This window comes from Pagrus pagrus (genome assembly GCF_965226575.1).
Source record: "Pagrus pagrus genome assembly, chromosome: 2".
NCBI classification, from domain to species: domain Eukaryota; kingdom Metazoa; phylum Chordata; class Actinopteri; order Spariformes; family Sparidae; genus Pagrus; species Pagrus pagrus.
This window is the reverse complement of record NC_140186.1, coordinates 20,527,677-20,551,027: the sequence shown is the minus strand read 5'-3', so window position 1 is coordinate 20,551,027 and position 23,351 is coordinate 20,527,677. Positions and strand designations below refer to the sequence as shown.

The window sequence follows — 23,351 nt, the reverse complement described above, 5'->3', positions numbered from 1 at the left end:
AGCTACTGCAAGGAATTTGTCTGGTGGCCCCCCGAGAGACGAGTAAGCATCTGTTTGTATTATCATTATTGTCCCCATTTCAGCTGACAACCACATGGTTTTTCTGTCCTGCACACAATTAGCCTCTACTTTGATTAACGTAGCCCTCGTGAATGAATTTGATAGATAAAGAGAAAATATTGTTTTTCACACATGATTTGATCTCATGATTTAATGCCTTGAGTAATTTCTACAATCATTGTGTAATTTTTCATTTCTATATTCACTATTAGACTATCGCTATTATACCATTAGAACACATTTATTCTCTACTTGTTTTGTTCTTAGGTAAAAGGACAAATCTACCTGTAAATGTGTTATTTGAAAAAATAAAATCCTCTGTTGTCTCAAAGGCTCATGACCAAGAGCTCGCTAACGTGGTTAATTTACATCACATACAGAATGTAATGTAAGATACTTATTGTACTCATGCTACTGAAGTTACATAAGTTATTTTAATCCAAACTGCAAAGTTTTCCTAAACAGTTCTGCGACTATACAACGAAGGTACAGTATGCCCTCCGCCAGTTCGCTGCAACTGTCATTTTTCTTTTGGAACGGGGTGACGTTTTGGGAGACAAAATGGCTGCCCTGAGAAAGATGCAGGTAGAAGAGTAAACAACAGAACTGAACTTCCTCTACCACAGTATTCATGAGGTTCAGTGACTCATGTCCCTATTATCCTGCTTGTATTGTTTCTGAAGCTTTGCAGAAATCATTGTGGACGTCTCTTCCCTTTTTAACACATTTCAGGAAGACTGAACCTGCTTTACAACAATAACCCATTTTCTTCTTCCATCTTTTTAAAAGGCCATGTGCCTACTTTTTTCTATCATACACAATCACAGTAACTTGATAACATGAATTTGTTTAACCCCTTCTGATGCCATCATTTAACAGCATCACAAAACATTAATAACACAAATTTAAGTCCTTGAAATTATGAATCTGGGAGGGGAGGCAGGTTTTAAAACACAGTTTGGAAAGAATGAAATAATCAACAACAATATGTTGAAGAAGATTTAGCAAAAACTAGAAATAACATGGTCTTTATTAGACAGTAAACAGAGGCAGTCACTCTTATTAAACCAGTGAGATGTACTGTCTAAATAAATGTAATGTAACACCTGTTCTTCTTTGCTGTTGATGATCACCAGGTCTGCACCTCTTTGCTGACAGTCAGCTCTGCTGTCCTTCCAGGACTTCATCTCAGAAGAAACGCTATAGAGGCTCCCACTAAAATATTTCTATTCTTCTGTTGCAAAATTGAAAAAAGAAACAGCTCAGTATTTCAAATGCTTTAAAAAATGAAATGTGGAACTGATATCCTCAGTGTCACTAAACACAGAAACAAAGAACTCTCCCTACAGCATAACGACCATATGGTTTTATGTTGTGACCACACAAAACAGTACGGGCCTCATTAATATTCTGTTTTGTCTCTTTAATTAATTAAATAAATAAATACCTCGAAACATTCTGTGAAGATCATCTCTCTCTTTGGTCATGTTATCAAATCTGTTTTGCAGCTGCGCTTGTTCTTCAGTCACATTGATGTAACTGGTCTCTTTCTTTAGTCAGGTTGTTCTTTCACAATTAATAACTTGCTATGTTAGCTAAGTTCTGCTTTATGAAGAGCAAAGATGACAATTATGACAAAGTCCAGTTATTAAAGTAACTCATAACTGAAATACAGAATGCCTCAACATAAAATGTAAATTTTCCCTGTAATCACAAATACAGTATCCCTCATATGTCAGACATATGAGACAGGCAGACAGACACAGACAGACATAGATACTTGGCTGTTGGTCGTCAGTAGTGTTGCCCTCTGATTTCGGCGCAGTGCTCCCTTCTGCCCAGCAGTTGTCATAAATTGTCACATTATCGATGTTTTCACTGACGTCTTTGTTTCCATCCTCCTTCTCACCTGCCTGAAATCTAACTTTTTTGGTGAGATCAAGCTTGGCATAGAGATCCTCAGACATACTGTTGTCTCGCTTCACTTAATCAAACTCGGATGTTCTGCTTGGACCAGTCACACAATTTTGTAGCCCACTGTAGCCCAAGATATTAGAGAAGCAGGTAATAGTTCCCTTTATTTAAAGTGGCAAGAGCAGGTGACTTTTATAAAGGGAAGAAATGAGAGGAAGTCCCTGGACCCCAACACAGGATTACTGAATGCCCCTTGTAGTGGTGGATTTGTTCTAAATAATAATGCCCTTTGTCCAAATAAAAAACATTATCAACAAAATCAACATGAAATGGCCACTGAGGCATTTAAAGACTGAATCTTACGCAGGGTTGTGACAAAACAATTTTCCAGTCATTTTGGTACGGTTTTGCGGTTTATTTTCCTTTTGAGTGGCAAACAATTGACAATGGCGTCTGCGTCTCTCTATCCCTGTCACCCTGGTAAAAAACCATAACCCTTCCCAGTGTCTGCCTCCCACCACCTGCCTATAGATGCACCTGTGCCAGTGCCTTCAAAACAAAAGCCTAATCAAATATTTAAAATCACAAAAACAATGCTACTAATATTGTAATCAAACTAATTAACTAACTTGTATTCATCAAAACATTAACAAAATAAATACATATTGAAATTATATTACAAAACAATGAACAGCTCCAACACCCCTGACACCTGGAAGAGATGCTAATGCAAAAACACAGTTTCTTTTTCCAGCTATCGTTGGCATGGTTAGGTAACCTGAGAGTCACCTTCACACTAGACATGCTTTATGTGAGGAGGCTCTGGGTTTCTGGAGGTGGAAATAGAAGCGAAGTCACGTCTCTTCTGGTGCATCAATGGGAGATTATTTTGGGGAAGAAAAGTACAGTTGCCAATGAAGAGAGACAAATACATGTTTTACTCCATTTGAATTGTTGTGGTGAATCTTTAACAGACACGACATTTGACATCAAAACACCATCTTTCAGCAATCAGGAAAACAAAACACAAAACAGGCTTTTTACTACACTGTTGACACAAAATCCCCAAAATGTCTTCATTTAGCACTCAGGCCCTTTTTTAAATTTTAATTCTTGTTTTTGTTTTTGCCTCTTCTGTTTATTTTGGGAAACCCTTGGTACATTTAAAAAAGGTCTAGTCCACCATGTGACCACGCTGCTTAGGTGACCGGAAAATATATATAAATGAGAAAATGTAAAAAAAAAATGTAAAAAAAGAAATTACCTGAAATTAATGTGAATTACAGCAGTAACTTCAGGGCCTGGATGCCTTTTCAGACTGAGGTACCTCTGTGACAGCTACATTACGGGGCAGTCAGTTAGCCAGCAGACGTCTGACGGTGCACGTTCATGTGTTTTTGAGAAGAGGCTTTGGAGTGAGGCTTGAAGGGAGGAGGTGGGATTTGAATCTTTTCAAAATTTAGCTCAGTCTTGCTGCTTCATTCAACTTTACCAAAACACACTTAGTGATGTTTTTCCTATCGGATGTAGAGGAGGCAAAGTTAATTCCACTGCGCATTAAAACTGATTCTGTCTTTCAAGAACAAATTTTAACATGCTGGAAATTGATTTTGAAATGATTGGATATGGAACAATTGTGGATTTGATCACATGCAATAGTGTTTGAAAGTCATAGGAAGAATTGCAAAACATATTTCTTAATGGTGAGTTAGGAACATGCGCGGGAGTTTTGTTCCTGATGTTGTCTGCCCCTGGTCTTCTCCTGCGCACCTGTCGATCCTCAGGTGTGCAAAAGCTGTATTCTTTCATAGTGAATTAAAAAATGAATAACTATGTAGGAATGCACAATTTTAATTTCATTTTATCTAGCAGAACATTACAGATGCGTTTTTATTTCCGATAGAAAATACAATCAGAACACATCTGTGAAACAAATGTGTAAACAGTTGGCATAATTGAAATGAAAGGATCTAAAAGCAGTTAATCAGTCACAAAATAATAATAAATAACATGATTTAAAATGAAGCAGAATAAAATATAACAAGAAGTATATCAAAATTAAATGATATATGACAATACTCAACAGTAATAGTAAACATTTTGTAAGAAGCAGTAAAATAAAATGATCTGCAGTATATTTATTCTCTTGTACTTCATGTATAAATATAACAAAAACACATTAAGCAGGTTTTTCCTCAGAAATTTCCAGAACAAATATTCATGACTCAGGACTCGCTCTATATGTCCTACTAACAAAATGTCTCTGAAAAGACCTTACTTCACGTCTTATCACCAAGTTTTCTCTTCTTACATAATATTTACGGTTGCTTCATATACACTGCGCAACATGTACCATAAATATATAATGCAGTTCATGTAAGTGTAGACACTTTCCTGATACAGTAGCTTGCTCAGCATTATAGTAGTGCTGTCCTAGCAATTTTAGCTCAAATTGAGAAATGCAACAAAGAGTAAGTCCTTGTTTTTTAAAAATGTATTATTGCCTTGTGGGTTTGGATGCTGACTTATAAAGTTGATGTCTTTTCACAGATCCAGAGACGCCTTCTGTGACATTGTGAATCAATCCAGTTCTTTTCAGAACCAAGGTTCCTTAATTCTGCGCAATCTTCATTGGGGGCTGCAGCATTTGGCTCATCATTTGTCCAGTAACTGAAAGTACAGAACAAAAATTTTACTTTTTTTTAACTTTTTTTTTTTTTAAAGCATATAGTGTAAAACAAGATGCTTTTCATAGACAGCAACACTCAGGCCATGGCCAAACTACATTTACACTACAAAACTCAAACTCAAAAGGTAAATGATTCCTTAGAAAACGTGTTTCTATTGCGAGTGATACAGATTGATTTATGAAACATGATATTGATTCATATGTTACGGTTTTATCCCAGTTACGTGAGCCGTGTGTGTTCAGATGCAGCTTTCTCTTTTCTTCCAACTTTATTGAGTGAACAGCACATTTGATGGTCTGAGATTCTGGTGCTGTAAAACAATATCTGGTGACAGTGAATGTCATATATTTAACCTCACAAAAGCTGGATTAAGCGAATGTTTGACATTTTTACTTGAAAAATGTCTGAAAAAATTAATCAAGTATTAAAATAGCTGGCAGCTAATATTCTTAACAATCACTTCATACTAATTGTTGCAGCTCTAGCAGCATCGTGAGCTGTCACATTTGATCACAACTGTCCTGTCATCACTGATAACAGCGATGCACTGCTCACGCTCTATTTCACACAGAGGCTTCATACAGCGTCCACAAAATAATGCTGATATGAGTGAGTGAGCAATTGACTGCATGTCAATTAAATATAAGTGTCAAAATTGTTGAGGCTCAGGCTGAAGTATCTTAAATCTTAGTCACTACTCTGGGTCAAGCTTCAAAAATGCTAGATCATAATACTTCCCATAATGCAGCTGCAAAGAGTGATTGACCGCAATTGGGAAGTGGCTGGTGACAGTGCAGCATGATAATAGAAAAGTTAAGTAATGTGTGAACCTTGTGGTCAGTGGAGTCCCATCCACCCATTTCCATGTCCCCTCCTTCTCTGAGTCCGTCAGTCCAATCCACACGTGCTCTTTGAAAGTTGTTGTGAAGTTCTTGTTGAAAGAGACACAATCATATCATCAACATAACTATAATACATGTTGTCCTCCACACACACACACACACACACAAACACATACACACACACCATCCCAGGACCCGGTATGTCCCCCTGCTTCACCAACAGCACCCACCCAAGCTGGCACTAACCCCACAAGTCCATGCAAAACCCAACAAACGACGCCACCCAAGCACGAGCTCACAGCGCTTCAAAAGACATAAAAAGCCATACTTTTTGTAAAAGAAATTAGCAAAAACTAGAAATAATATGGTCTTTATTAGACAGTAAACAGAGACAGTCACTCTTATTAAACCAATGAGATGTACTGTCTAAATAAATGTAATGTAACACCTGTTCTTCTTCGCTGTTGATGATCACCAGGTCTGCACCTCTTTGCTGACAGTCAGCTCTGCTGTCCTTCCAGGACTTCCTCTCAGAAGAAATGTAATAGAAGCTTCCGCTGAAATATTTCCATCCTTCTGTTGCAAAATTGAAAAAGAAACAGCTCAGTATTTCAAATGAACTTTAAAAAATGAAATGTGGAACTGATATCCTCAGTGTCACTAAACACAGAAACAAAGAACTCTCCCTACAGCATAACGACTATATGGTTTTATGTTGTGACCACACAAAACAGTACGGGCCTCATTAATATTCTGTTTTGTCTCTTTAGGACTTAAGAAATAAATAATTACCTCGAAACATTCTGTGAAGATCATCTCTCTCTTTGGTCATGTTATCAAATCTGTTTTGCAGCTGCTCTTGTTCTTTAGTCAGGTTGTTGTATCTAGTCCGTAACTGGTCTCTTTCTTCAGTCAGGTTGTTGTAACTGGTCTGTAACTGGTCTCTCTCTCCAATCACGTTGATGTATCTGGTCTGTAACTGGTCTCTTTCTTCAGTCAGGTTGTTGTTACTGGTCTGTAACTGGTCTCTTTCTTCAGTCACGTTGATGTATCTGGTCTGTAACTGGTCTCTCTCCTTAGTCAGGTTGTTGTAACTGGTCTGTAACTGGTCTCTCTCTTCAATCACGTTGATGTGTCCTTTGGTGTCTGTCACATAAACAACAAACAAACATACACTGTTAACTGGCATCACTTGGTGTTTCATCAGTATGCTAACAAAGTACTCACATATGACAACCAGAGTGATGAGTCCAGTCAGGAGGAGAAGACACAGCAGACCCAGAATCACTGCAGCAGCTCTGAATGGACTCCTCTTTACATCTCCAGCACCTGAAGGACTCCTCTTTACATCTCCAGCACCTGAAGGACTCCTCTTTACATCTCCAGCACCTGAAGGTAGAGGTCAGTATTTGTCATGGGTTTGCTCCTCAGAGTGAAATAAAATAAAATCAACCCTTGTTGCTTTGGGGATGGCAATGTTGGTCAGTTGCTTGTTTCAGTTTCAGTTGCTTAATTGATAAATATCTGTGGAATGACGTTGTGTTTAATGTTAATTACTAAAAGTTAGCATGCTAACACATTAAACTAAGGCAGTGAACCTGGTAAATGCCAAGTTAACATTTTATTTATTTTTAAGTAAGTACCGCACTGATTCGTGTCATCTGCAGACATTCTCTGATGACACGGCCATTGTGGTGCGTGTAGAGGGCGGGAGGGAGGATGAGTGTAGGGACCTGGTCGACAATTTTGTTAAGTGGTGGGGGAGAACCACCTGCAGCTGAACGTGACAAAGACGAAAGTCATCGTGGTGGACTTCAGAAGGAACAAGCCCCCGCCCTCTCCAGTCTGCACTGGTGGGACAGATGTTGACATTGTGGAATCATACAAATACCTGGGTGTTGTGCTGGACAATAAACTGGAGTGGTCTACAAACACGGAGGCAGTCTACAAGAAGGGCCTGAGCCGGCTTTACTTCCTGAGGAGGCTCAGGTCCTTTAATGTCTGCAACCGGATGCTCCAGATGTTCTATCAGGCTGTTGTTGCAAGCACCATCTTCTTCGCTGTGGTGTCCTGGGGTGCGGGCATCAAAGCGAAGGACGCCAACAGACTAAACAAACTAATAAAGAAGGCAGAGTCTGTTGGCTCTAAGCTTGTCACCCTGGAGGAGGTGGTGGAGGACAGGATGCTGGCAAAACTGCTGGCTGTCATGGACAATGTCTCTCACCCCCTCCACAAAACTCTGGACAAGCTTAAGAGCAGCTTCAGCCACAGACTCATTCAACCCCGCTGCCTAAAGCAACGGCACAGGAAATCATTCCTACCCGGTGCCATCAGACTTTATAACGCACACTCCAAAACACACAAATAATTTTTGCGCTTTAAATTATTATTACCTTCAATAAAACTGCACCTTATGTTCCACTTACCTTTACTCCTCGATACCTCAGCATTTTATCTATCTATTAGTCTTTGCGTCAGAAAATATAGAGTTAGGATTAGTAATTCTAGTTGAAAAGTTATTAGTGACCTTACTCTTTCACAATTAATAACTTGCTATGTTAGCTAAGTTCTGCTTTATGAAGAGCAAAGATGACAATTATGACAAAGTCCAGTTATTAAAGTAACTCATAACTGAAATACAGAATGCCTCAACATAAAATGTAAATTTTCCCTGTAATCACAAATACAGTATTCCTCATATGTCAGACATATGAGACAGGCAGACAGACACAGACAGACATAGATACCAGGCTGTTGGTCGTCAGTAGTGTTGCCCTCTGATTTCGGCGCAGTGCTCCCTTCTGCCCAGCAGTTGTCATAAATTGTCACATTATCGATGTTTTCACTGACGTCTTTGTTTCCATCCTCCTTCTCACCTGCCTGAAATCTAACTTTTTTGGTGAGATCAAGCTTGGCATAGAGATCCTCAGACATACTGTTGTCTCGCTTCACTTAATCAAACAAACTCGGATGTTCTGCTTGGACCAGTCACACAGTTTTGTAGCCAACTGTAACCCAAGATAATAGAGAAGCAGGTAGTAGTTCCCTTTATTTAAAGTGGCAAAAGCAGGTGACTTTTATAAAGGGAAGAAATGAGAGGAAGTCCCTGGACCCCAACACAGGATTACTGAATGCCCCTGACACCTGGAAGAGATGCTAATGCAAAAACACAGTTTCTTTTTTCAGCTATCGTTGGCATGGTTAGGTAACCTGAGAGTCACCTTCACACTAGACATGCTTTATGTGAGAGGCTCTGGGTTTCTGGAGGTGGAAATAGAAGCGAAGTCACGTCTCTTCTGGTGCATCAATGGGAGATTATTTTGGGCAAGAAAAGTACAGTTGCCAATGAAGAGAGACAAATACATGTTTTACCCCATTCGAATTGTTGTGGTGAATCTTTAACAGACACGACACTGGACGTCAAAACACCATCTTTCAGCAATCAGGAAAACAAAACACAAAACATGCTTTTTACTACACTGTTGACACAAAATCCCCAAAATGTCTTCATTTAGCACTCAGGCCCTTTTTTAAATTTTAATTCTTGTTTTTGTTTTTGCCTCTTCTGTTTATTTTGGGAAACCCTTGGTACATTTAAAAAAGGTCTAGTCCACCATGTGACCACGCTGCTTAGGTGACCGGAAAATATATATAAATGAGAAAATGTAAAAAAAAAAAAATGTAAAAAAAGAAATTACCTGAAATTAATGTGAATTACAGCAGTAACTTTAGGGCCTGGATGCCTTTTCAGACTGAGGTACCTCTGTGACAGCTACATTACGGGGCAGTCAGTTAGCCAGCAGACGTCTGACGGTGCACGTTCATGTGTTTTTGAGAAGAGGCTTTGGAGTGAGGCTTGAAGGGAGGAGGTGGGATTTGGATCTTTTCAAAATTTAGCTCAGTCTTGCTGCTTCATTTAACTTTACCAAAACACACTTAGTGATTATTTTCCTATCGGATGTAGAGGAGGCAAAGTTAATTCCACTGCGCATTAAAACTGATTCTGTCTTTCAAGAACAAATTTTAACATGCTGGAAATTGATTTTGAAATGATTGGATATGGAACAATTGTGGATTTGATCAAATGCAATAGTGTTTGAAATTCATAGGAAGAATTGCAAAACATATTTCTTAATGGTGAGTTAGGAACATGCGCGGGAGTTTTGTTCCTGATGTTGTCTGCCCCTGGTCTTCTCCTGCGCACCTGTCGATCCTCAGGTGTGCAAAAGCTGTATTCTTTCATAGTGAATTAAAAAATGAATAACTATGTAGGAATGCACAATTTTAATTTTATTTTATCTAGCAGAACATTACAGATGCGTATTTATTTCCGATATAAAATACAATCAGAACACATCTGTGAAACAAATGTGTAAACATTTGGCATAATTGAAATGAAAGGATCTAAAAGCAGTTAATCAGTCACAAAATAATAATAAATAATATGATTTAAAATGAAGCAGAATAAAATATAACAAGAAGTATATCAAAATTAAATGATATATGACAATACTCAACAGTAATAGTAAACATTTTGTAAGAAGCAGTAAAATAAAATGATCTGCAGTATATTTATTCTCTTGTATTTCATGTATAAATATAACAAAAACACATTAAGCAGGTTTTTCCTCAGAAATTTCCAGGAGAACAAATATTCATGACTCAGGACTCGCTCTATATGTCCTACTAACAAAATGTCTCTGAAAAGACCTTACTTCACGTCTTATCACCAAGTTTTCTCTTCTTACATAATATTTACGGTTGCTTCATATACACTGCGCAACATGTACCATAAATATATAATGCAGTTCATGTAAGTGTAGACACTTTCCTGATACAGTAGCTTGCTCAGCATTATAGTAGTGCTGTCCTAGCAATTTTAGCTCAAATTGAGAAATGCAACAAAGAGTAAGTCCTTGTTTTTTAAAAATGTATTATTGCCTTGTGGGTTTGGATGCTGACTTATAAAGTTGATGTCTTTTCACAGATCCAGAGACGCTTTTTGTCACATTGTGAATCAATCCAGTTATTTTCAGGAACAATGTGCCTCAATTCTGCGCAATCTTCATTGTTGGCTGCATCATTTGGCTCATTATTTGCCCAGTAACTGAAAGTACAGAACAAAAATTTTACTTTTTTTAACTTTTATTTTTTTTTAAAGCATATAGTGTAAAACAAGATGCTTTTCATAGACAGCAACACTCAGGCCATGGCCAAACTACATTTACACTACAAAACTCAAACTCAAAAGGTAAATGATTCCTTAGAAAACGTGTTTCTATTGCGAGTGATACAGATTGATTTATGAAACATGATATTGATTCATATGTTACGGTTTTATCCCAGTTACGTGAGCCGTGTGTGTTCAGATGCAGCTTTCTCTTTTCTTCCAACTTTATTGAGTGAACAGCACATTTGATGGTCTGAGATTCTGGTGCTGTAAAACAATATCTGGTGACAGTGAATGTCATATATTTAACCTCAGAAAAGCTGGATTAGCGAATGTTTGACATTTTTACTTGAAAAATGTCTGAAAAAATTAATCAAGTATTAAAATAGCTGGCAGTTAATATTCTTAACAATCACTTCATACTAATTGTTGCAGCTCTAGCAGCATCGTGAGCTGTCACATTTGATCACAACTGTCCTGTCATCACTGATAACAGCGATGCACTGCTCACGCTATATTTCACACAGAGGCTTCATACAGCGTCCACAAAATAATGCTGATATGAGTGAGTGAGCAATTGACTGCATGTCAATTAAATATAAGTGTCAAAATTGTTGAGGCTCAGGCTGAAGTATCTTAAATCTTAGTCACTACTCTGGGTCAAGCTTCAAAAATGCTAGATCATAATACTTCCCATAATGCAGCTGCAAAGAGTGACTGACCGCAATTGGGAAGTGGCTGGTGACAGTGCAGCATGATAATAGAAAAGTTAAGTAATGTGTGAACCTTGTGGTCAGTGGAGTCCCATCCACCCATTTCCATGTCCCCTCCTTCTCTGAGTCCGTCAGTCCAATCCACACGTGCTCTTTGAAAGTTTTTGTGAAGTTCTTGTTGAAAGAGACACAATCATATCATCAACATAACTATAATACATGTTGTCCTCCACACACACACACACACACACACACACACACACACACACACACACACACACACACAAACACATACACACACACCATCCCAGGACCCGGTATGTCCCCCTGCTTCACCAACAGCACCCACCCAAGCTGGCACGAACCCCACAAGTCCATGCAAAACCCAACAAACGACGCCACCCAAGCACGAGCCCACAGCGCTTCAAAAGACATAAAAAGCCATACTTTTTGTAAAAGAAATTAGCAAAAACTAGAAATAATATGGTCTTTATTAGACAGTAAACAGAGACAGTCACTCTTATTAAACCAATGAGATGTACTGTCTAAATAAATGTAATGTAACACCTGTTCTTCTTTGTTGTTGATGATCACCAGGTCTGCACCTCTTTGCTGACAGTCAGCTCTGCTGTTCTTCCAGGACTTCCTCTCAGAAGAAATGTAATAGAAGCTTCCGCTGAAATATTTCCATCCTTCTGTTGCAAAATTGAAAAAAGAAACAGCTCAGTATTTCAAATGAACTTTAAAAAATGAAATGTGGAACTGATATCCTCAGTGTCACTAAACACAGAAACAAAGAACTCTCCCTACAGCATAACGACTATATGGTTTTATGTTGTGACCACACAAAACAGTACGGGCCTCATTAATATTCTGTTTTGTCTCTTTAGGACTTAAGAAATAAATAATTACCTCGAAACATTCTGTGAAGATCATCTCTCTCTTTGGTCATGTTATCAAATCTGTTTTGCAGCTGCGCATGTTCTTTAGTCAGGTTGTTGTAACTGGTCCGTAACTGGTCTTTTTCTTTAGTCAGGTTGTTGTAACTGGTCTGTAACTGGTCTCTCTCTCCAATCACATTGATGTATCTGGTCTGTAACTGGTCTCTCTCTTTAGTCAGGTTGTTGTAACTGGTCTGTAACTGGTCTCTCTCTCCAATCACATTGATGTATCTGGTCTGTAACTGGTCTCTCTCTTCAGTCAGGTTGTTGTAACTGGTCTGTAACTGGTCTCTCTCTCCAATCACGTTGATGTATCTGGTCTGTAACTGGTCTCTCTCTTCAGTCAGGTTGTTGTAACTGGTCTGTAACTGGTCTCTCTCTCCAATCACGTTGATGTATCTGGTCTGTAACTGGTCTCTCTCTTCAGTCAGGTTGTTGTAACTGGTCTGTAACTGGTCTCTCTCTCCAATCACATTGATGTATCTGGTCTGTAACTGGTCTCTCTCTTCAGTCAGGTTGTTGTAACTGGTCTGTAACTGGTCTCTCTCTCCAATCACGTTGATGTATCTGGTCTGTAACTGGTCTCTTTCTTCAGTCAGGTTGTTGTAACTGGTCTGTAACTGGTCTCTTTCATCAGTCAGGTTGTTGTAACTGATCTGTAACTGGTCTCTTTCTTCAGTCACGTTGATGCATCTGGTCTGTAACTGGTCTCTCTCCTTAGTCAGGTTGTTGTAACTGGTCTGTAACTGGTCTCTCTCTTCAATCACGTTGATGTGTCCTTTGGTGTCTGTCACATAAACAACAAACAAACATACACTGTTAACTGGCATCACTTGGTGTTTCATCAGTATGCTAACAAAGTACTCACATATGACAACCAGAGTGATGAGTCCAGTCAGGAGGAGAAGACACAGCAGACCCAGAATCGCTGCAGCAGCTCTGAATGGACTCCTCTTTACATCTCCAGCACCTGAAGGACTCCTCTTTACATCTCCAGCACCTGAAGGACTCCTCTTTACATCTCCAGCACCTGAAGGTAGAGGTCAGTATTTGTCATGGGTTTGCTCCTCAGAGTGAAATAAAATAAAATCAACCCTTGTTGCTTTGGGGATGGCAATGTTGGTCAGTTGCTTGTTTCAGTTTCAGTTGCTTTATTGATAAATATCTGTGGAATGACGTTGTGTTTACTGTTAATTACTAAAACTTAGCATGCTAACACATTAAACTAAGGCAGTGAACCTGGTAAATGCCAAGTTAACATTTTATTTATTTTTAAGTAAGTACCGCACTGATTCGTGTCATCTGCAGACATTCTCTGATGACACGGCCATTGTGGTGCGTGTAGAGGGCGGGAGGGAGGATGAGTGTAGGGACCTGGTCGACAATTTTGTTAAGTGGTGGGGGAGAACCACCTGCAGCTGAACGTGACAAAGACGAAAGTCATCGTGGTGGACTTCAGAAGGAACAAGCCCCCGCCCTCTCCAGTCTGCACTGGTGGGACAGATGTTGACATTGTGGAATCATACAAATACCTGGGTGTTGTGCTGGACAATAAACTGGAGTGGTCTACAAACACGGAGGCAGTCTACAAGAAGGGCCTGAGCCGGCTTTGCTTCCTGAGGAGGCTCAGGTCCTTTAATGTCTGCAACCGGATGCTCCAGATGTTCTATCAGGCTGTTGTTGCAAGCACCATCTTTTTCGCTGTGGTGTCCTGGGGTGCGGGCATCAAAGCGAAGGACGCCAACAGACTAAACAAACTAATAAAGAAGGCAGAGTCTGTTGGCTCTAAGCTTGTCACCCTGGAGGAGGTGGCGGAGGACAGGATGCTGGCAAAACTGCTGGCTGTCATGGACAATGTCTCTCACCCCCTCCACAAAACTCTGGACAAGCTTAAGAGCAGCTTCAGCCACAGACTCATTCAACCCTGCTGCCTAAAGCAACGGCACAGGAAATCATTCCTACCCGGTGCCATCAGACTTTATAACGCACACTCCAAAACACACAAATAATTTTTGCGCTTTAAATTATTATTACCGTCAATAAAACTGCACCTTATGTTCCACTTACCTTTACTCCTCGATACCTCAGCATTTTATCTATCTATTAGTCTTTGCGTCAGAAAATAAAGAGTTAGGATTAGTAATTCTAGTTGAAAAGTTATTAGTGACCTTACTCTTTCACAATTAATAACTTGCTATGTTAGCTAAGTTCTGCTTTATGAAGAGCAAAGATGACAATTATGACAAAGTCCAGTTATTAAAGTAACTCATAACTGAAATACAGAATGCCTCAACATAAAATGTAAATTTTCCCTGTAATCACAAATACAGTATCCCTCATATGTCAGACATATGAGACAGGCAGACAGACACAGACAGACATAGATACCTGGCTGTTGGTCGTCAGTAGTGTTGCCCTCTGATTTCGGCGCAGTGCTCCCTTCTGCCCAGCAGTTGTCATAAATTGTCACATTATCGATGTTTTCACTGACGTCTTTGTTTCCATCCTCCTTCTCACCTGCCTGAAATCTAACTTTTTTGGCGAGATCAAGCTTGGCATAGAGATCCTCAGACATACTGTTGTCTCGCTTCACTCAATCACACTCGAATGTTCTGCTTGGACCAGTCACACAGTTTTGTAGCCCACTGTAGCCCAAGATAATAGAGAAGCAGGTAGTAGTTCCCTTTATTTAAAGTGGCAAAAGCAGGTGACTTTTATAAAGGGAAGAAATGAGAGGAAGTCCCTGGACCCCAACACAGGATTACTGAATGCCCCTTGTAGTGGTGGATTTGTTCTAAATAATAATGCCCTTTGTCCAAATAAAAAACATTATCAACAAAATCAACATGAAATGGCCACTGAGGCACTTAAAGACTGAATCTTACGCAGGGTTGTGACAAAACAATTTTCCAGTCATTTTGGTACGGTTTTGCGGTTTATTTTCCTTTTGAGTGGCAAACAATTGACAATGACGTCTGCGTCTCTCTATCCCTGTCACCCTGGTAAAAAACCATAACCCTTCCCAGTGTCTGCCTCCCACCACCTGCCTATAGATGCACCTGTGCCAGTGCCTTCAAAACAAAAGCCTAATCAAATATTTAAAATCACAAAAACAATGCTACTAATATTGTAATCAAACTAATTAACTAACTTGTATTCATCAAAACATTAACAAAATAAATACATATTGAAATTATATTACAAAACAATGAACAGCTCCAACACCCCTGACACCTGGAAGAGATGCTAATGCAAAAACACAGTTTCACTTTCTTTTTCCAGCTATCGTTGGCATGGTTAGGTAACCTGAGAGTCACCTTCACACTAGACATGCTTTATGTGAGGAGGCTCTGGGTTTCTGGAGGTGGAAATACAGGCGAAGTCACGTCTCTTCTGGTGCATCAATGGGAGATTATTTTGGGGAAGAAAAGTACAGTTGCCAATGAAGAGAGACAAATACATGTTTTAGCCCATTTGAATTGTTGTGGTGAATCTTTAACAGACACGACGCAGGAAGCTCCACCTGCACTCACCTGAGAGAGCTGAGACACAGCTGCAGCCTGTCACAGAGCAAAGCACGCGCGAGTACACATACACTCACACTCGTTCATGCTGTTGTTCAGTAGGTGGCGCTCATGCACCAAATCATCAACCTTCATGAAACACCACAGAAGAGGAATAGGCCCGCCTCTGTTTTCAATTACGTCCGCAGATAAGATGTAAATATCTGGGACGCAGGGTCGAAAATTATTCGGTATCTTTTCTCTGACCAGAGACAATGAGCGGAAGAGGCAAGGGAGGTAAAGGACTCGGTAAAGGAGGCGCCAAGCGTCATCGTAAAGTTCTCCGTGATAACATCCAGGGAATCACCAAGCCCGCTATCCGCCGTCTGGCTCGCCGCGGTGGAGTCAAGCGTATCTCCGGTCTGATCTACGAGGAGACCCGCGGTGTGCTCAAGGTTTTCCTGGAGAACGTGATCCGTGATGCCGTCACCTACACCGAGCACGCCAAGAGAAAGACCGTGACCGCCATGGATGTGGTGTATGCGCTGAAGAGGCAGGGACGCACCCTGTACGGCTTCGGAGGTTAAACCGATTCATCAAGTCTACTACAACAACAAAGGTCCTTTTAAGGGCCACACACTTTCTCTGTTAAAAGCTGATTTCCTTCTATATTTAATGTAAAACGCACTACTTAAACGCCTCATTAACTTACTTTTCTGACACCTACTCTGATGTCCTGTAGTCTAGATCAGTCTATGTCCACAATTTGGTATGAGTGATGGAGAACTCATGTCTGCAGGACTTCCTCAAAGCCTAATTTGGCACAGTTAAAGCGTTATTTGTGGGATCTCGCTGTCAGAAGTCTGTATGTGGACTGAATGAAAACTGAATCATCTGAGTATGACAACATCCAGTAACTCATAAAAAAACACTTAACCACCATTAATAATTGGTAAGTTTATAACATGTCATGTTTCACATAACATTTAAAAGAAATGTTATTTGAAGTACAATACCACATGAATGTAGGACACCACAGACGGACCGACAGATACCTTTCTGTTGGATGTCAGTGGTCTGATTTCGGCGCAGTGCTCCCTTCTGCCCAGCAGTTGTCATAAATTGTCACATTATCGATGTTTTCACTGACGTCTTTGTTTCCATCCTCCTTCTCACCTGCCTGAAATCTAACTGACCAGTCACACAGTATTGTAGCCCACTCTAACCCAAGATATTAGGGAAGCAGGTAGTAGTTCCCTTTATTTAAAGTGGCAAAAGCAGGTGACTTTTATAAAGGGAAGAAATGAGAGGAAGTCCCTGGACCCCAACACAGGATTACTGAATGCCCCTGACACCTGGAAGAGATGCTAATGCAAAAACACAGTTTCTTTTTCCAGCTATCGTTGGCATGGTTAGGTAACCTGAGAGTCACCTTCACACTAGACATGCTTTGTTGGCGGAGGCTCTGGGTTTCTGGAGGTGGAAATACAGGCAAAGTCACGTCTCTTCTGGTGCATCAATGGGAGATTATTTTGGGGAAGAAAAGTACAGTTGCCAATGAAGAGAGACAAATACATGTTTTAGCCCATTTGAATTGTTGTGGTGAATCTTTAACAGACACAACACTTGACTTCAAAACACCATCTTTCAGCAATCAGGAAAACAAAACAGTTTTTCATATACTGAAAACAATTTTCACAGATGAGTGGCATGAATGTTGAGGACTGTTCAAACAAGATAATGGACCAGTAAGATCCTAGAGTCACAGTGATAGGCAGTGTTGTTTAATGTGGCGTATAAACGTCTGTTTACGGCTTGATTAAAGATACACAGCAGGTAAAAACTCACACCTGAAAGAAGAGAAGTGTGAATTGTAAGCAGACGTTAAATGTAGCAACATGTCATTGGTTGTGGTTGTGACTTGTAGATAAAGGGCCTCTCAGTCAGGATGCAGCTTCGTGGCTGCTCCTCGGAGCTCAGCAGCAGCACAGCTTCATCAGCCTGGACAGAGACAGCAGGTAGCAGCTCTGCTGGTGTCAGTTCAGCACCTCGGACAGCGACGGACACACAAGACTCCCAGGAGAAGAGGACAGGAAGCTCCACCTGCACTCACCTGAGAGACCTGAGACACAGCTGCAGCCAGTCAGAGAGCAAGGCACGCGCGCGCACACATACACTCACACACAATTGTTCATGTTGTTGTCATTTTATTTTATTCAACAGAAATGATTTTTGCTCATTTGACTCTGAATGCAGAGCTTTAGAACCAACAGAAATGTAGCTACATGGATTAAAATCTAAAGATATTTGATAACTAGTATTATAAGCTGTGTGATTCAGAGTCCTCTAAGTGGTTAGCTATCTTATCGTTTCATCGCTGTGGGGTGGTGTGGCTCCTGGAGTTGCCATGGTTACATGACCAGCACACACAAGAAAGCCTTAAAAGCTCAACATTTTAGTGGCAAAGGACAAATACTGTTGAAATCTGAAAGAAATGATTGATTTTTATGATGATCATTTTTCAATAGTCACTATTAAATGAGTGGTGGAGGGAGTACTCAGAGCCTTCATCTATGTACAAATACATACAACTATGTAACACTCTTCAGAAGGTTAGCCCTTCATTGCCAATTTCTAACATAGCATCACAGTTCACATGCACAGTCCCGGAGCCTGTTACCTTGCGCATGGTGTTCACATGAACGTGCATGCATCGCACATGAACAGTTAATGTCAAGATGCGCTGAACCAATCAGAGACCTCTGCTGCACTGCGAGACGCGTCTGGCGCGAGTCGATGAAGAGAGTTTTATTCATCGCAGCAGTTCTGGATTTTATTTCAACCTGCAGCTGTTTTTGGACTCTCGCTTCTTCATATTGTGGATTGCTCCTTCTTGTGCGTCCATGAGAGTGTGACTAATAATTTATCATTCTGTTACTGTTCTTAATTATATTCTGGGTGTTATTCGGCAATTTAGTTTATCGTACTGTACTGTGTCTGGTGCATTGGTTAATTGTTGCCGATTTGATATTCCAATTGATGTATATAATCCCTGATAATATTGTTATGTTGATTAATGGTGTATCGCTATGGTTTTCAGGTGTTTATTAGTTATGTCACGACAGTGTAGTGAGCGTACAGATGCGTCCATTAAGGGATCGTCGCACATTTATTTGTCTCTCCCTCTGTGCACACTATGCCAGAGGGATAGATATGGGCCTTGCTGAGCTAAGAGGTTGCTTTTTGTTGACAGTCCCTTAAATCTCTAAACACTCAAATCTTCTCATTTATTCATCTTTTTACTGTTTATCATTACATAGCCTTAATATTGCATTGTATAATTTATGCCAGTCTGTTTCTGTGTATTGTAATTATTGCATATGATTAATATGCACATTTCTGTTTATTTCTTTATTGTAGTAACCACACAGACAGTATCAACAGAAGCGTTCAGCAATAAATGAGAGTGTGTGTGAATTGGATTCATTAACCCATCAACATCATTCCTGTTCTTACCGGACAACCTGTGGAGAGTGCAGATACATTATTGAAATCAGTGCCTTCTGATTTATTCATCTAATATTAATAGGTCTCAAGTTTGGTATTCAGTAAGCCCACACCTATTTTATAACCTTAATTAAGCAAAGGTATAATCTGCTGAAGTTACTTGAAGTATCCAAAGTAAAAGCATGAGTTCTGCAGTGAAATTACCTGTGTGTGGTTAAAGCTTTACAACAAACTTTAAATTCTCAAGAACAGCTGAATGACAAACGTGACATTATTTTGAAAAATTAATTTTAAGGCAAATGTTTTATTTGATCTGATTTTCATGCTTTCCTCGGACTGCTGGGTGTGTACACGCATTTGTTCTTGTATATTTGTGAGGAGCAGGGTCAGTTTTATACGCCTGAACTAAATCAACATTTTTTTTTTTAATTGAAGAATTATTTATTCGATTAAAGTTGGTTAACCGGAGCACCCGGAGAAAACCAGTGTGACAGTGGGCCTTGCAGATCCAGATCAGGAACAGGTACCCAGCCCAAGCTCTCTAAGAAGACGAGGAAAAACTCCCCATGAACCTCAGAACAACCTTGAAAGGACACAGGAAGAAACCTCGGGAAAGGCAATTCAGAGAGAGATCCCCTCTCCTTGGACGGCTGGGTGTGTACACACATTTGTTCTTTTATATTTGTGATTGGTCAGTTTTACACGCCTGAACTAATGTAACTTTTTTTTTTTAATTGAAGAATTATTTCTTCAATTAAAGTTGGTTAACCGGAGCACCCGGAGAAAACCAGTGTGACAGTGGGCCTTGCAGATCCAGATCAGGAACAGGTACCCAGCCCAAGCTCTCTAAGAAGACGAGGAAAAACTCCCTATGAACCTCAGAACAACATTGAAAAGACACAGGAAGAAACCTCGGGAAAGGCAATTCAGAGAGAGATCCCCTCTCCTCGGACGGCTGGGTGTGTACACACATTTGTTCCTGTATGTTTGTGAATGGTCAGTTTTACACGCCTGAACTAATGTAACTTTTTTTTCTTAATTGAAGAATTTCTTTTTCAATTAAAGTTGGCTAACCGGAGCACCCGGAGAAAACCAGTTGTAGCTCAGGGAGAGTTTTTAGTTGTCTTTCTCGGTAAATAAGCATGGACATATGAACTGGAAGAACCTCCTATACCATTTCTTCTTCTTTTTCTTCTTGCTCACAAGCTCTTCCACCTGGGACTTCATGGAGCTTTCTTTCTCCTCCCGCTCCTTTTCCTGCAGCATCTTCTCAATAATGTGTGTGGACTGCATGAGGGATGTCTGCAACTCCACCTGATGTCTGGTGGATCTTTCCAAAGCCTCCTTTGCTTCCTGTTGCATATCCTGCACAGTCTTCTTGAAGCTTTCTGTGGCCTGAATGAGGGATGTCCTTTCCTCCTGCCACTCCACCTGATGACTCTCCAGCTTCTGCTCAACATTCCTCAGAGCAGCAACGAGGGTGCTGTTCTCGTGTTTCTGCTCTTCCAGCTGATCCTCATAGAGAGCTCTGGATTTCTCCATCTTCTCCAGCAGGTATGTTTGCTCCTGCTGCCAGCAGAGGTGCTTAGTCTCCAGCAGATCCTCTGCCTTTTTAAGGGCAGATGTGATCTTCGTGGTCTCCTCTCTGTGCTCCTCAAGCTGGACTTGATGGGAAGCCTGGGATCTTTCTAAAGCCTCCGTTGCTTCCTGTTGCATATCCTGCGCAGTCTTCTTGAAGCTTTCTGTGGCCTGAATGAGGGATGTCCTTTCCTCCTGCCACTCCACCTGATGACTCTCCAGCTTCTGCTCAACATTACTCAGAGCAGCAACGAGGGTGCTTTTCTCGTGTTTCTGCTCTTCCAGCTGATCCTCATAGAGAGCTCTGGATTTCTCCATCTCCTCCAGCAGGGATGTTTTCTCCTGCTGCCAGCAGAGGTGCTGAGTCTCCAGCAGATCCTCTGCCTTTTTAAGGGCAGATGTGATCTTCCTGGTCTCCTCTCTGTGCTCCTCAAGCTGGACTTGATGGGAAGCCTGGGATCTTTCTACAATCTTCCCAGCCATTTCCTCTTTCTTGGCCAGCATCTGAACTTGAGCCCTCTCAAATACAAGATCAGCCTCCAGTTGTTCGGCTTTTGTGCGAGCCTCAAGCTCTGCTCTTTCTATGTCAAGGAGCTGCACCTTCAGGCTTTGAGTAGCTGTCCCAGTTTTGTGTTCAGCCAGTGCATGCAGCTGCTTTTCAGCATGGACTCCTAATTTCATGTCCTCCACTTCCTTTTTAAGGCCTGCATTCTCGGCCTTCGCTTCCTCCAATTTGATCTGAGTGTTGGAAATCTGCCGTTCATGGTCAGTCTGAGTGTTGTGCAGCGTCTCAGAGACCGCTTGGAGCTGTGGTTTCAGATCCTCAATCTCCTCTAACTTCAGATTCTTCAACTCATTCATCTCCTGCAATGTGTCTTGAGAGGACATGCTGGGAGAAGTCTGCACTTCAGTCTGCTCTTCAGGTTCATCGCAGAGGAGCAAGTATCCATAATGGGAAAACGAAACTGGTGGAGGTCGAGCCTTCTCAGAGTTGTTTTCCATGTCTTCCGGCTCCATCCTCTGCTGGGCTGCTTTGTTTTCTATGCTGGGGCTTCTATGTCTTCTCCTGGCCTGAGAACGATCTCTCTTAGGGTTTATTAATACTTTCTTAACCTGTGAAGTATCTTCCTTCTTTGTTGTTCTCCTTCTCCTACCTTGTTTTTTGTTATTCTGTGTACGATCCATTGCGACAAAGAGATATGTGTCTGAACTAAACTGTAGTCTGAGCACAAATGGCAAATATAAAGTAATTTCTTCTACTTATAACATTTCATGTGTCTTTGATACATTTGCCTTTGATCTTCATTTGATCTTCTTCATGTTGTTGCTATAGCAACAAAAACACCAAGCATTCTTATTGTAGAATGCTTTTGATATTGTTATTGTTATTCTTAATTCTCTATGTTATTTAAAAGTGTATACATTTAAATAATCTAAAGTGCATGTCTGGGGATGTCATTTCTCATTATTAAACAATTTAACTAACCTCAGGTTTGAGACCTAAAGTAACAAACAGCGCAGAGACATCAGAAAGTTCAGACCATCGTGTTTAACTATAAATCTTTAAATGTTAAAGTTACAGATGAAAATGAGAGCAGAAATAAACAAGTTTGCTGATTTCACATATCCCCATAATGCAAATCAACTGAAAGTCAACCGGAAGAGACCAGAGCAACGTCATGTCATGGGGTCTAATGGATACCAGTTTGAATATATGAATGAAATCATTCTGAAAATAAATGAACTCAAGTCATTTTCTGGCTATAAATGTACTTAAAGAGACATGGGGCAGGATTTGTGAAAAAATAAACATGCATTTTAAGTTTTTTAATGCTAATGGGTGATGAAGCGTTCAAAACCAAAAAGGATGAGCCCACCCGTGTATCTCTCCATTGCCTTGAACAGGCTGTGTGCTGCATAATGTACTGCAATTCGGGCCCGAATTTCCCGCGCAGTCCTGCGGACGTGACGTCAGATGATGCTGAATGCGCGTCCTCGACGGCTTTCGACTTGGATACGGGAAGAAGACGAGCATGGTGGACCCAAACTAGTGTTTGGGTAGTAATGGAGTCTGCTACGGCCAGCAAACGACCCGCCACCACACAAAGTCCACTAAAAAGTCATACTAGGAAGAAAAAGAAGGTTTTATCAGGGGCATGTCGTGAGTCGAAACAAAGTTACGAGCAAAGACGGGCTGGCACCTTAATATACATTGGATACGCGCTCGACTCAGGGAGGCAGCTCCAACTGGAATTGGGACTGAAAACAGATGCTGACATGGCTCATTTCCTAGTAACCAGGTAAGAAAACATTACAGGTCATGTTTACAGCTTGATTTGAAAATCATATGAGATCACAGAGGACTCGGAGTCACCTAACGTGCAAAGTAGCGTTAGCTGCAAACATGTAACTTAGTCCACCGCTGTGAAACAC

The 23,351-nt window shown here is 40.6% G+C and overlaps 2 protein-coding genes across 2 annotated transcripts; one reads left to right on the top strand and one right to left on the bottom strand.

The window, feature by feature from the left end:
- Nucleotides 1-10,383: 10,383 nt before the first annotated feature.
- Nucleotides 10,384-13,423, bottom strand: LOC311249065 (uncharacterized protein). Its single transcript, XM_084339773.1, has 4 exons — nucleotides 12,302-13,423; nucleotides 11,957-12,084; nucleotides 11,463-11,563; nucleotides 10,384-10,613 (listed from the first exon to the last, which is right to left on the bottom strand). The coding sequence occupies exons 1-4, from the start codon at nucleotides 13,173-13,175 to the stop codon at nucleotides 10,469-10,471; spliced, it is 1,248 nt and encodes a 415-aa protein (XP_084195899.1). The 5' UTR covers nucleotides 13,176-13,423; the 3' UTR covers nucleotides 10,384-10,468.
- A 2,676-nt stretch (nucleotides 13,424-16,099) lies between these two features.
- LOC311249504 (histone H4) lies at nucleotides 16,100-16,924 on the top strand. The gene has a single exon (XM_084340571.1). The coding sequence runs from the start codon at nucleotides 16,109-16,111 to the stop codon at nucleotides 16,418-16,420; it is 312 nt and encodes a 103-aa protein (XP_084196697.1). The 5' UTR covers nucleotides 16,100-16,108; the 3' UTR covers nucleotides 16,421-16,924.
- Nucleotides 16,925-23,351: the final 6,427 nt, after the last annotated feature.